This window comes from Pyxicephalus adspersus, chromosome 10 (genome assembly GCF_032062135.1).
Source record: "Pyxicephalus adspersus chromosome 10, UCB_Pads_2.0, whole genome shotgun sequence".
Classification (NCBI taxonomy): Eukaryota; Metazoa; Chordata; class Amphibia; order Anura; family Pyxicephalidae; genus Pyxicephalus; species Pyxicephalus adspersus.
This window is the reverse complement of record NC_092867.1, coordinates 46,751,067-46,763,566: the sequence shown is the minus strand read 5'-3', so window position 1 is coordinate 46,763,566 and position 12,500 is coordinate 46,751,067. Positions and strand designations below refer to the sequence as shown.

The window sequence follows — 12,500 nt, the reverse complement described above, 5'->3', positions numbered from 1 at the left end:
GCTGATACTTGCAGTTCTGCAAGTGAAAGACACAAAGAGTATGCAGTCATTAGCAAGCAGGGGCCCCTGCAGCAGCTTGCATGGTCCTTGCATGCAAACCTGGCATCATTTGCCAGCTTACAGCATACAACTTCATTGTACAGCTCCTGCTGAAAATTGTCAACCGAGGACAGGCTTGCAAGCAAGGACTGTGTGAGTTGCTGCAGGGGCCCTCATGCAGCTGCACTACAATATGTCTGGCCCTGTACAACAAACAACACCCACAAATATAGAGCCTTACTTTTTCATCTAAAGATATTTTATACATGTACAATTTAAATAGTATTTATATAACACGGACCAAGAGAAAAAACGCAGAAGGTACTGAGTAAACAGAATTAATTGTGGGAAGTAAATGTCAAAAAGAATAGGAGGTTGAACAGTCCATGTGATTTGTTTCCTATTCTGGTCAGATGAGACATCATGTTTATTGGATCAAAATAAAGCAAATATTGCAAAGAGGGATTAAAGTTTACTCATTTTTGTTCTGGTCTCCTAAACACTGGGCAGTTTATTTTCTTTCATCAGAAGCCACACACAATAAGAAATTCTTTGGTCTTTACAAACTCTACTGTAGGTTTTTCAAATTTATTTCTCTGGCCTGCCATGCAGTAAAACCTCACATTCTCCCATCTGAGCCTGTTTTCTGCCAGCCATTCTAAAACTGCTGATATTATTCCCAGTGGTCAGTTTACAAGCAGAAAGCTGGGAACATACAGAACCATCCAGGCCAATGTGTTTTGATCTGGGGGTATTGTTATACGTGCATTTATCAGGACCCTGGTAACAGCAAAAGTTAGTGTTCTGTCCCCTGTGTAAAGCTCATCATGACACATCCTCTGCTGTATAAATACGAACGCTGTCCTCATTACCACAGTTCACACACTTGGAAATGATTTTAAAGGGTCTCCTTATCCAGCTTTTTGTGCTGTCATTGGCACAGGCAACCTCGCCACAGCACATCATCCACCCCAAGTTTCTACACTTAGGTAAGTGGCTTGCAATGTAGCTTGATAGTTTTTTTTTTCTGGAAGATCTTTGCTAATGATAGGAAACTGCATTTGTGTAAATCCAGATGGCTTTGCACAGCAGAGCCAGTGTCTTTATTTCAGCCATTTACAGCCTGTGGTTGTATTTTGTTTTAGAGGGAAATAAAGAAGGGCAAGTCGGGGTGGAAGAGACAAAGTTGGGAGAGGTAGGAGAAAAAATATAAGTCGAAGGGAGAATTAAAAAAGGAGAAAAGGAACAAATAAAAGTAAAGAAAGAAAGGGAAAAAAAGGGACGGAGGGTAAGAGAATGGTGGACAGAAATAAAGAGAAAAAAAGGTGTAAAGGAAAAGAAAGGTTGGGAAAAAGGTGATAGGAAGACAGAAGGAAAGGGAGAAGGAAGGAAACAAAGAGGGAAAGAAAGGGAGAAGAAAAGGGGGAAAAAAACAGAAGTAAAAGAGAAAGCTAGGGGAGGGATGAGTGAGAGAGAGACTGAGTAAGAGAAAGAGAGCATGCATAAAACAGACAATTAGAAATATAGGAGTAAAATAGACAGAAAGAGAAGAGAAAAAAAGAAATATAAATTAGCATAAATTAAAAAGGAAATAAAGAGAGAAATATTAGTACATCTGATGTTTTTCTATTTCTGGAAAACCAAATATTTCATATGCATTCTGACTCATTGTTACCGATCTGGGAACTGTATTTGTTTATCAAACACAGATACATAATGCATAAAGATGCTTTGTAAACTTTTCCCGGGGAATTAACATTGAATGTTTGTAGTAGCTGTAGTGACAGAAGGTTCCAGGAAAAGGATCCCTAAGGGTTCACTGATGGGAAAAGATGTCCTTTTTTCAGCTAAACCATCTGTTGATGACTGGAGGTGACCTATATAATGCTTCCACTACAAATATAAATATAGTATATAATTATATAAATGTAACAATAAATTATAAATTTTAGCTTTGATTCAAGGAATAATTACAGAATAATAGTCTTTCTCCATATGCTTCAGTATAGAAATGCTGCTCATTTTTTATTTACATCTTACTTTGGGGCCTCTTTTCTTTGTTACTGGGTCCATACATATGACCACTCCTAAACAACATAATTTGAGGGATTAGCATCAAGTGCACTCTTTGCATAATTGTAATAGGTAGTCCCAACTCCAATTAATAATTTACACCATTCTGCCCACTTTTATTGACTCCAAAATATTCACAAAAAATGAATATCCAGAGTTTCTCCCTCACAGGGTATCAGTGTCATCGCCTGAGTCTCTCTCTCTGTCTGGCACACTCCCTTGTGAGTTTTTGGTTTAAAGATATAAGGCATTTAAGAGTATGTAATGTTTGCTGCTCCATGGAGGAAGAATGCCCCAGTATCTGTGGTCAATGGCAGAAAAAAAATTCACCTGCATCAGAGATAGGAAAAGAAACTCTTGTATCAGTGAGAGGGTAAAGCCTCTGCATCAGTTAAAGAAAAAATGCCCCACCACCAGAAAGAAAACAAAATTGCTTGGAAAGAAGTTTAAATTTCATCAGCAGCATCAGTGTCCAGATGTAGTCAATGGGAAAAACAAACATGTAATAAATCATTTTAAAATGTAAATTGTAATATATATTCCTGAATGCTCCATACAACATCTACAGTATAATCTTTATGATATAAAGAAGGAAAAATGTTGCCTAATTGAATAACGTTGTGATGTTTTTGATGAGTGCAACTGGCAATGTCAGTTGGGTAAGGAGGAGAGGCTTAAAATTAGATATTATATAAGTAAAGGGGTAAAGAGTGAAAATTGGTTTATTGGTACTCTGAAAAAAAAAATGAGGGCTGGTAATTGGGGACAGATAAGATGGGCTGGATGGGAAATGGATTGATGGAAATGTGTAGAATGGAGAGAGAAGGTATGATGGTAGGAAACCTGGAGCCTCTGCAGTTTCTTATTCTTAGGATACAATATGTATATTTTGTATATTGTGTCTTCTGGTCAAGTAGGATTGGAAAGAAGGGTTATGCAGGGAGTAAGTAGTGCTGAATAGGTAAATATGGGCGGGTCAGTAGATGGATCACACTTTTCTTGGTGAGGTGTTTGCTTGCAGTGGCACTGCCCTCCTTGTGCCAGTGTCACCCATGATTGTTCTACCCTTGCTGGTCCAGTAGCACAATGTCATTTAGCACTGTCTGGGTATTGGATACTCACACATCCCAATTGTCTGCCTTGCTGACACTGATGTTGGGATTTATATAAATCAGTAGATGAGGGTTTAACAGTGAATTCAGCTCGGTCAATTCATGAGGTAGATACCACCTCCAGAAGTCATTGCACCTTAGACTGAAGCCTATGTCAATCCAGCATTGATGTGAGAACAATTAATAAAAATTCTATTTAAAACCAATTATTTCATTTTGAGTGGTGCCAGAAATGCAACTTTGCTTCCGCAGGCCTCAGTCTTGGCAATGAGATGAGAGATGTTTTATTAGCCAAAGATTGGCAGGATTCAAAATCTAATGAGGTCAAGCACTTACATAGCTGCAACACAAACTTTTATTTTGTTACAGAGTGCTTAGTTATTGACCTATGTCTGCTGACAGGGTCATGTGAAGACATACATAATCACAAGACTAAATGTAAATAATGACACAAGCATAATACATTGCCTAATCTGTTCACAGAAATACGGATTTAGATAAGGTGTGGGAGATAATGGGTGAGCATTGTGAAACCCCATATGTTTAGTGTGCTGTGTGTCTGATCTGCTTCTAGCAATCTTCCGATCTACTCACATTATAAATAGGGTGAAAAGAAATTAAGCATGTAAATTCCAGGCAGAAGGTAATATAAGCCAATCAAATACCAACATACTACACACTCTACCTTACAAAACCAGTTTTTACAATTCTGTAAGGCATTTGTTTGAATTTCAATATCTTGCTTTCCATTCAAATTTTAGTAATCTACAGGAAAAAAAGGGCTTTCTTATCATATTGTTTTGTAATATTGAAGCTGATTTTTTTTTTGTTAGTTAAAATAAGTTGAATGTTTTTGTCATTTAAAACCTAACATATGTAAATGAAACTTACTAATATAGCACTATATATACAAACAACTATTTGAACATAGGACTCTTTTTGTAGGCCATGTGTTTCAATGGCAGTAATTGATTCCCACCAGGGAATGTCTGAGTGAATGTCAGATTGCCTGTTTTATATTAATCTTTTATCATTTTTTGTTTTTTAAGCACACTCAATTACACACACCTGCAGGCCAACATTGAAATTTATTGAACAAACTGAGGACAATTTTCTGTCTCATTAGATATAAAACCTTTTCATATGGAAACAAATATGTTTTGCTTCACATTTAATCTGGAACAAGCCTATATTAGAGAAAGAGGCAAAATATTTTTTTTTTTTTTTTTTTTTTTTAAGAAAAAAATCATATGCCTCTTTCTCTATTTGTAGCCTTCTAAAATAAATTTCATGGGTAACCTTTTTTGCACAGGCTAACAATAATAATAACAATTTTCTTCAATGAAAATCCAACCATTCCATGCCTTGGAGTAGCAAGGAAAAGTACAGCTGGAGGGGAGTGCTGGAAATGCCAGACGTGGGCAATGCGGAGCTAAATCTTATGAGTGGCCCACCTCTGAAATTCCCACTTCATTGAAATAGCACCGCTACTAAAATTACTTGCATCTATAAAAAAGTAAAATTTGGGGCCACGCATAGGCAGAGAGCCTGCTGGTTCACCGACACAAGTGATGATGGGAATTGTAGTAGCGGCGGGCCAGCTGCAGTTCATATAAAGGATTCCATTGGGGGCCAAAAAAAAGGACGTTGCGGGCCAGATTTTGCCCGCGGGCCATAGTTTGACACCCCTGATCTAGCAGGACATGCTTGCTTTCTCCTTTTCAATCTCACAATGGACATATTATACAACCACAGCACCTGCAGGGGCTTTTTTTTATAGCTGACAAGGCCTAGTCCTCTATTCCTCTACTTCCTTCTTCCAGGTACAGAGCAGCCAGTGGTCCTCAAGGGCTGTTTATGAGCTCTTTTATTCTTCTCCTTAGATGCATGTGTGCAGGACCATAGTCCTGCAAATGTTGACAATAGGAAGCCATGAATGTTTGATCACTTAATCACTGACTGTAGGATGATATTATTGGTAATGCAAAAGCATTCCTTGTTTTAGATTTTGAAGTTAAAGATCATAGTTCTAGGGCCAAAAAGTGAGTGCTATAAGATGCCTACATACTATCAATCAACTGCAAAAGATTTGTAGCTGTTGTCTCATTGATAATATATTATTATTATAATTTTTTTAATTTTATTAAGGTAAAACTGGCCCTGTTTCTTTTTATTTTCTGCCTATTTGTTATTGCAGAAAGAGGCAGACAATGTCCTTTCATAATATGGAACATAACAATCATCAAAAATAGCAGATGCATTATTTTTTTATTTTATGTTGGGAAAAAAATGTTTTTGATTTTTACCAAAAATATTGCTACTTTTGCTATGCTAAAACCAAAAATAATGTTACATTTTTTTTCTGTAAAAGCCAGGGAGTCAAAGCTAGGGCTCTGCAATTATTATTATTTATTATACCTAATATTAATATTATTATTATGATTAATATTATTAATAAATCAGCTAGGATGGGGGGCTTTGCTGACTAGAAGTGCCTGTGAAAACATTTTGCTTGTATTGGAAGGAAACATGACAGTCTTTATGTTTAGGCGCTTTAGTTATGTAGAGTTTTTTTTATTATCTTGCTAGTTAAGGATCATTGATAGCCTGGGTTAATATTCATCTAACTTTATTATTCATTTTAAGCTTTTTTAACAGCAGAGTAAGGCTTGGGTATACCAAAGCAAAGTGCTAGGAATATTTGTTTTCTGGCCATTTTTTTTTGGTGTTCTTGTTTTGCATTATGAGCTCAGAGGTGTTGCAGAGGACTTAGTATCAATACATAATTATGCTGCTGGAGGTTTTCATTATAAATATTGACACAAGCAATTGTTTATCTTTGTGCAATGTCAAATTGTTCTTTGCTTTTATTCCCCTGTACAATTTAATATGACCCAAGTGACTTTGTACACTAGACCTTGTTTTGGCTAACTTAGAAATGTCCTGGAAAAACAGTAACAAACCAGAAAACTAAAATGGCTTCCAATATTGTTTTATTCATTTGAAACATTATATGTTCATAGCCCTCTTCTCTCTGGCAATGTCTACTTACTCTGTGTACTAGCCCAGCCTCCCCTTATACCGGTATTATTTATATAGCTGCCTAGGGAGACATAAGGAGAAATACTGTACAGGGTCACCTGAGTGTCTGCTAACATTTCACCAAACTTTCGTTGGATGGGGGTGGACCTGCCACAAGTATTTTTTAAACACTTGGGGTTCTATTTATAAATAATTCCCCCTTAAATTAGCTCATAATATTTATTTCCTAATTATTTCCTATTTTGACAGCTGTGCACTTTTGATGATTGCCCACTAGGTGGCAGAACGAGTCATTGTTTTAATTAGAACTGAAAGGAGAAGTGTGGAGATTTTAATATTAATATTATCATTATTAATATTATTATTACACAGTATTTATGTAGCACCGACATATTACGCACAAAGTACATAGTCTTGTCGCTAGCTGTCCCTATCATATTCATATGTCCCTATCATAGTCATATGTCATTAACGCATTCTAAGATCAATGTTGGGGGAAGCCAATTAACCTAACTGCATGTTTTTGGGATATACCCATATTTCAGCAAATTTTTTTTTTCAGATTGGCCAGCAGATTGTGGAGTAGCATTTTTTCAACAGAACACAGCTGGAAGGATTGTATCTGGAAATGAAGTACGCCCGTTCTCCTGGCCTTGGCAGGTTTCCTTGCAGGTACAATTAATGTAATCTTTTTATAAATAGGGCAAATGTCATTATAAATATTCCTTTACCATAATTGTATAGTTAAAGTGCTGAATGAATGTATGTGCCTATTTTGTTTTCTATTAGCATGATGCTTGTTTGGGCTCTGACTAGGCCACATAAGGAGATTCACCTTTGTCTTATTCAGTCAATGGGTGGTCAGTTTTGCTGACAGAGAGAAGGTTTAACCCAAACATTTAGCCCCATTCATTTTTTCTTCTGTCCTCTCCAGTGGTCCCTGCTACAGAGAAACAACCTCACAACAGGGTGCTATCACCTCCATGCTTTACTGTAGGTGTTTATTGGAGGATGAGTTTATTGGTCAGATGTACTGTTTGAGGTTGGGGCCATATAGTTTATTTTGATCTGAATTGCCCATAGCACCTTTTATCACTTCCTTAGAATCTTCAAGGTGATTTTTGTCAAAGCTCACTTGGGAAATACACTGGGGAACACAATTTTTGTTGAGTCATATCTTACACTAATTTTTGATTGGTGAATGCAGAAATGACCCCAGTTTGTTGCTATCACATCCAGTTTTTATGATACAGGGTATCCTTCATTTTTGTCAAAAAACATACAAATTTTACATACAATGAAAAAAAAATTAAATAACTTGAATGTACTGTTTATTTAAATTTCTTTTGTTTATTCAAAGGATTTATTGTTACTCTAAGACATTTTATTTAACATTTGAAAATAATCTGGGAAGCGGTTAGAGTAAAAATTTATGCCTATAGCTTTTCCTGGAGTGTTCAGTGTTAGGACAATCCATCCGGATGCTCCAACAATAGTCAGCCACCATATGTACATCCCATCTACCCTGATACCGTCCTTCCATGACCATTAAATCTTGGTGGAATCGTTCACCTTGCTCATCACTGACTGCACCAAGGTTTTCCGGAAAGTTAGAAAGATGGCTATGCAGAAAATGCACCTTGATGCTCATATTGCAACCAAGCATTTTGTAGTACTCCAAGGTTTTCTGGACAATTTATGTGTAATTATTTGCTTGTATGTTTCCAAGAATGTACTTGACAATGGCTAATAATGATAACCATGCTCTCCTTTTGACTTCTGACATTGTCCTGACGAAATGTTCATCTTTGATGAGCTGCCAAATCTGTGGACCATCACACCGGCCTTTAATTTTTCAAATGACAGGTTAGGAAATGCCAAAATTTCATGTGCAGAGGCGGAAATATAATATTCTTAACAACAAGTGGCTCATGTAGAATGTTTGGATTACCTGGTTTTAAGGCAGATCTTGGAGGCCACTTCCTTTCCACCCAATGCCTCTCACGAGCTCTGCTGTCCCACATGCACAAATAACAGGGATACTTGGTGTATCTGCATTGATGACCAAGTAGGAAGCATACCATTTTCATTCAACACAGATGACTCAGTTGTTTTGGTGAAATTGCAACAACTCAATGACTCTCTTTATGTCTGCATGTGCTTCACAAAGAGAAACTCAATGGCCATTTGGGACTGACCCAAATATATTGCTATTGTGATGGAGGACAAACTTTAGGCTCCGCTTTGAGCTATCGATGAATAGTCGCCATTCAGTTGAGTTATAGATTGGAATTCCCAATTCCTCCAATAAACCAGGTATGTTATGGCAATACACAAAGCCATTGTCAGTTCTAAATGACTGCAGAAATGCATTTTCTCTGGTTCGAAAGTACGATACCTTGATTCCTTTTTCAAGTAAGTTTTTCTCACGCAGTCTTAAAGCTAGGAGTTCCGAAGCCTTCTTCGATAGTCCCAAATCACGTGCCAAATCACTCAACTCATGCTGATCAAATCCCTTATGAACAGAGTCCTCTTAAATTTCAAATTCTTCATCATTGTTGTCACTTAGTTCATCACCATAATCATGTTCTTCAAGAGAGGGTAGTGTAATGAAAACCAGCACTGGGATTTCATCTGATTGAGCCACTGGGCGTATAGCCGATGGTAGACTAGTATACTCTATGTTACATTTATTTTTCCGGTTATATCCTGAAGTTTTCACTATACAAAAGTAACAGTCACTGAAATGATCTCCTGGCTCTCGCCATACCATAGGTATACCAAATGGCATCTTATCACATGTTCTCTTTGTTTATATCTGTAAACCCTCAACACACTGTTTGCACACCTTATGAGGGGCCCAAGACTTATTTTGATCTCCAAGTTTAATTTTGAAATATGCCAAATAGGCTTGCCCTACAAATGTGCTGATGTTTGCCCATTGACTGGGAAAGGTGAAACTGCCACAAATATAGCAAAATGAATCAGGGTTGTTTAGGCACTTACGACGAAAAACAGCAAAGCCAGACATGAATTGAAAGAAAGGAAATACGTGTGTAAGTAGAAAAATACATTTTGCCTATTCACTATGTAGAGCAGTGCACAACCTCTGAACACACTGTCTTGCATGTAAATGAATAGCCTATACAAATCCACGCTACAGTAATGGCATTATTATAAGCAGTAGAGAAAAACACCTGACGTGATAGAAGAAAACGAACTTCACTTTCAGAATCAGCATACCTATTTTATTTTTTGTGTAAATAAGCTTAAAAATTGAAGTCAACAAAAAATGTGTTCAAAATTGTTTCCTAGTGTTATTAGTTGTTTCATGTAAAATGGTCTTTTCCTTGTAACCCTCCCAAACACTCCACATTCATGGGCCACTTGTAATACTCTTGACACATGCATACAATCTCTGCCATATATTCCTTCAAATATTTTTTTTTTTTTTTTTTGGGGGGGGGGGGGTTATTATCAATCTCATTGATTCTGTTTTTTTACTTTTTTCTGACCTATTGCTATTACATCTTTGTTCTATATATGTTCTAAGAAGCATTGAAAAATAAAAATGAAAAAAGGTTATGTGCGTGTCTTTATTTTAGGATGCAAAACTGATCCAGCAAACCTGAAATTGATCTAATCCAGGATTGAAAACATTTGCCAAAAAATAGCAAAAGATTTTAGGAAATCTATTCAAGGTTTGCTGGATCACCCAGGTTCTCCCATGATAGCCCATCTTCTCCAGGCTTTGAGAACTTTATTAAATCTGGCCCTATGTGTACAGAATTTTAGTTCCAGCCAGTGTACTTCCTTTTGGTTTCCTTCGATATTTTGTAATATAAATCTGGCATGTCTACATGCAAATTTTTTCCCCTTTCCAAAAAACCTTCACAGCTGGTTGTTTCTACAACACATATATACATATTTTTATTTTGAATATATGAAATTAAAGTACTTTATTTTGGCACACAAAAACAGAATTTGCAATTACTTATGAGTTACTATAACACACCACGATATGAATCTAATGAATTGTGTTTTTTTTTAATATTAAGGTTCGGTCTAGAGGAAGTAAGAAGTATGTTCACATCTGCGGTGGGACGCTCATTCACAAAAATTGGGTTCTCACTGCAGCCCACTGTTTTCAAAAGTAAGTTATTTATTTCCATATTTAGTCAGAGGCAATAACTGTATAAGTAAAGGGGAAAGACTCAATCCAATCTTTGTACTTCCATCCCTAAATGACACCCTAACAAATGAGAATGACCCAGATCCAACACATTCCTTGTGTGAACTACTCCACAAATTTCTCCTATTTCTTTTGTTTCTGTTTTTTCAAGTTTTTTTGGGTATACTTGTTTATCGCCATTACATGATTCATGCATTTGCCAGATTGCGATCCAGTCACTTGGATGTTCCAGATCTTTTATGACCCTTGGTATATGAAATATTTTTGGGCTGTCTCCTTCTGACTCTCCAACCATGACTGGAAGTGGGTACCTCTAGTTGTCAGGTACCTCTAAAGTACAGTTGCCAACCTTCCACTGCTTTTAAAAGACAAAATTGTAGGAGGAATGCATCTATTGTCCCCAAGACTCTTTCAAATTTTGCTCAAGATTTGATCAAAGCAATGTCTTCTAAACTGTGAGTGGATTTCCCTAAATGAAAATATGATTGTATTAATAAGACATTCATTTAACTCTTTTTTCCATTCACATCTGTTTCTTAGGGGGAAAGCAGAGGATGCAGCCAACTGGAGGATCGTCCTTGGGAAGCATCACCTCAACTATACGGAACCTACGCAAAAAATTTATGATGTAAAGCGCATCTATAGACACGAACGCTTTCGCTATCCCCAATTAAATGAGTTGGACTACGACATTGCATTAGTCAAGCCTGTGGGGGATATAATGCCTACTCACTTTATACAGTATGCCTGCCTTCCCAAGAAAGAAATCACTCTACGTCCAGGCCATTTCTGCTGGGTAACCGGATGGGGGGACACCAGAGGTAATCTGATTTTAAAACAAGAAAGGCCCCAATATATGTTTTGACTAATTACAGTGTTAGGTATGCTTAAAAGCCTTAATTGGAAAATATTTTCCTGGACTTGAACCTAAATATTATGACAGATCAACAGGGTGGAATATTTTATTTAATCCTATTTAACCCCTATAAACTTTGTACATCTACATTTTTGGACATTAATAGCTGAAGAAGCTTTATAACAAATAATTGCAGCTATATATCAATCAATGTAATCTGTTTAAGTGTAGTGTCAGCTATAATTGTGTAGGTTGGAAAATGTTAGTAGTGTGAACCTAAACCACACTAAATATGTTTTGCTTATATGTAATCTTAAACACATTATTCAAAATGGTCATAAACATTGCTTTAATAGTATATTTTTTATTCTCCACTATCCACACAATCCTAACTGTAATATATATATATTTCCTGTTTTGAAAGAAAGAAATGTACCTATTTATTCTCGCATCTATTTTTCTAAAGGTGGAAAGGAAAACCTGACACTTTCAGAAGTCCTTAACCAAGCCAAGCTGCCCATCATTGACAACAAGACTTGCAAGCAGAAAAAATTCTGGGGAGAAAGAATACGGGAATCAATGATTTGTGCAGGTTTCCGAGACATTGGAGGACCTCCAGCTGCTTGTCAGGTAACTAAATATGACTTTTATTTTCTGGACTGATTTAATTTATTTAAAATGTCCCCTAGAGATTGTTTTATGACACATCTGTCTGTATGGTGGAACACAATTTATGTTTGATTTATGGTAGCCATTTGGATAATTATAATGACTCTTCACACATTAGGAAATATCAGTTATTACGGTTATATAATAATGAATAACATATTTATGGATACGTGTAGGGTGAAGTTTAAAACACCCAATGTTTTGTTTGCCTTCATACATTGTTAAATAAACCTGCCAAGCATACATATTTTCTGTTCTCTTTACAATCATACCAAAAAATGTATCTAACATCAAAAGCAAAACTTACCAGTCCTTAGATGAAGTGGCCAAGGTATTTTTTTTTTATTTCTATTATTATTATTATTTCTTTATTTTTTATTACCGTATTTTTCGGACCATAAGACGCACTGGCCCATAAGACGCACCAGTTTTTTAGAGAAGGGAAATGAAGAAAAAAAAGATTCTGAAACAAATAGTGTCCTAAAATATTTTATGTGCATTAAAAACCAACATCACA

The 12,500-nt window shown here is 36.3% G+C and overlaps 1 protein-coding gene across 1 annotated transcript in view; it reads left to right on the top strand.

The window, feature by feature from the left end:
• The first annotated feature begins 539 nt into the window (after nucleotides 1–539).
• LOC140339375 (elastase-1-like) overlaps nucleotides 540–12,500 on the top strand; it is a 17,375-nt gene continuing 5,414 nt past the window's right edge. Inside the window, exons 1-5 of the mRNA XM_072424071.1 lie at nucleotides 540–1,028; nucleotides 6,829–6,938; nucleotides 10,325–10,419; nucleotides 10,999–11,279; nucleotides 11,781–11,944. Coding sequence (XP_072280172.1) covers nucleotides 932–1,028; nucleotides 6,829–6,938; nucleotides 10,325–10,419; nucleotides 10,999–11,279; nucleotides 11,781–11,944 — 747 coding nt within the window. The 5' untranslated portion in view covers nucleotides 540–931. The remainder of the gene's footprint in view (nucleotides 1,029–6,828; nucleotides 6,939–10,324; nucleotides 10,420–10,998; nucleotides 11,280–11,780; nucleotides 11,945–12,500) is intronic.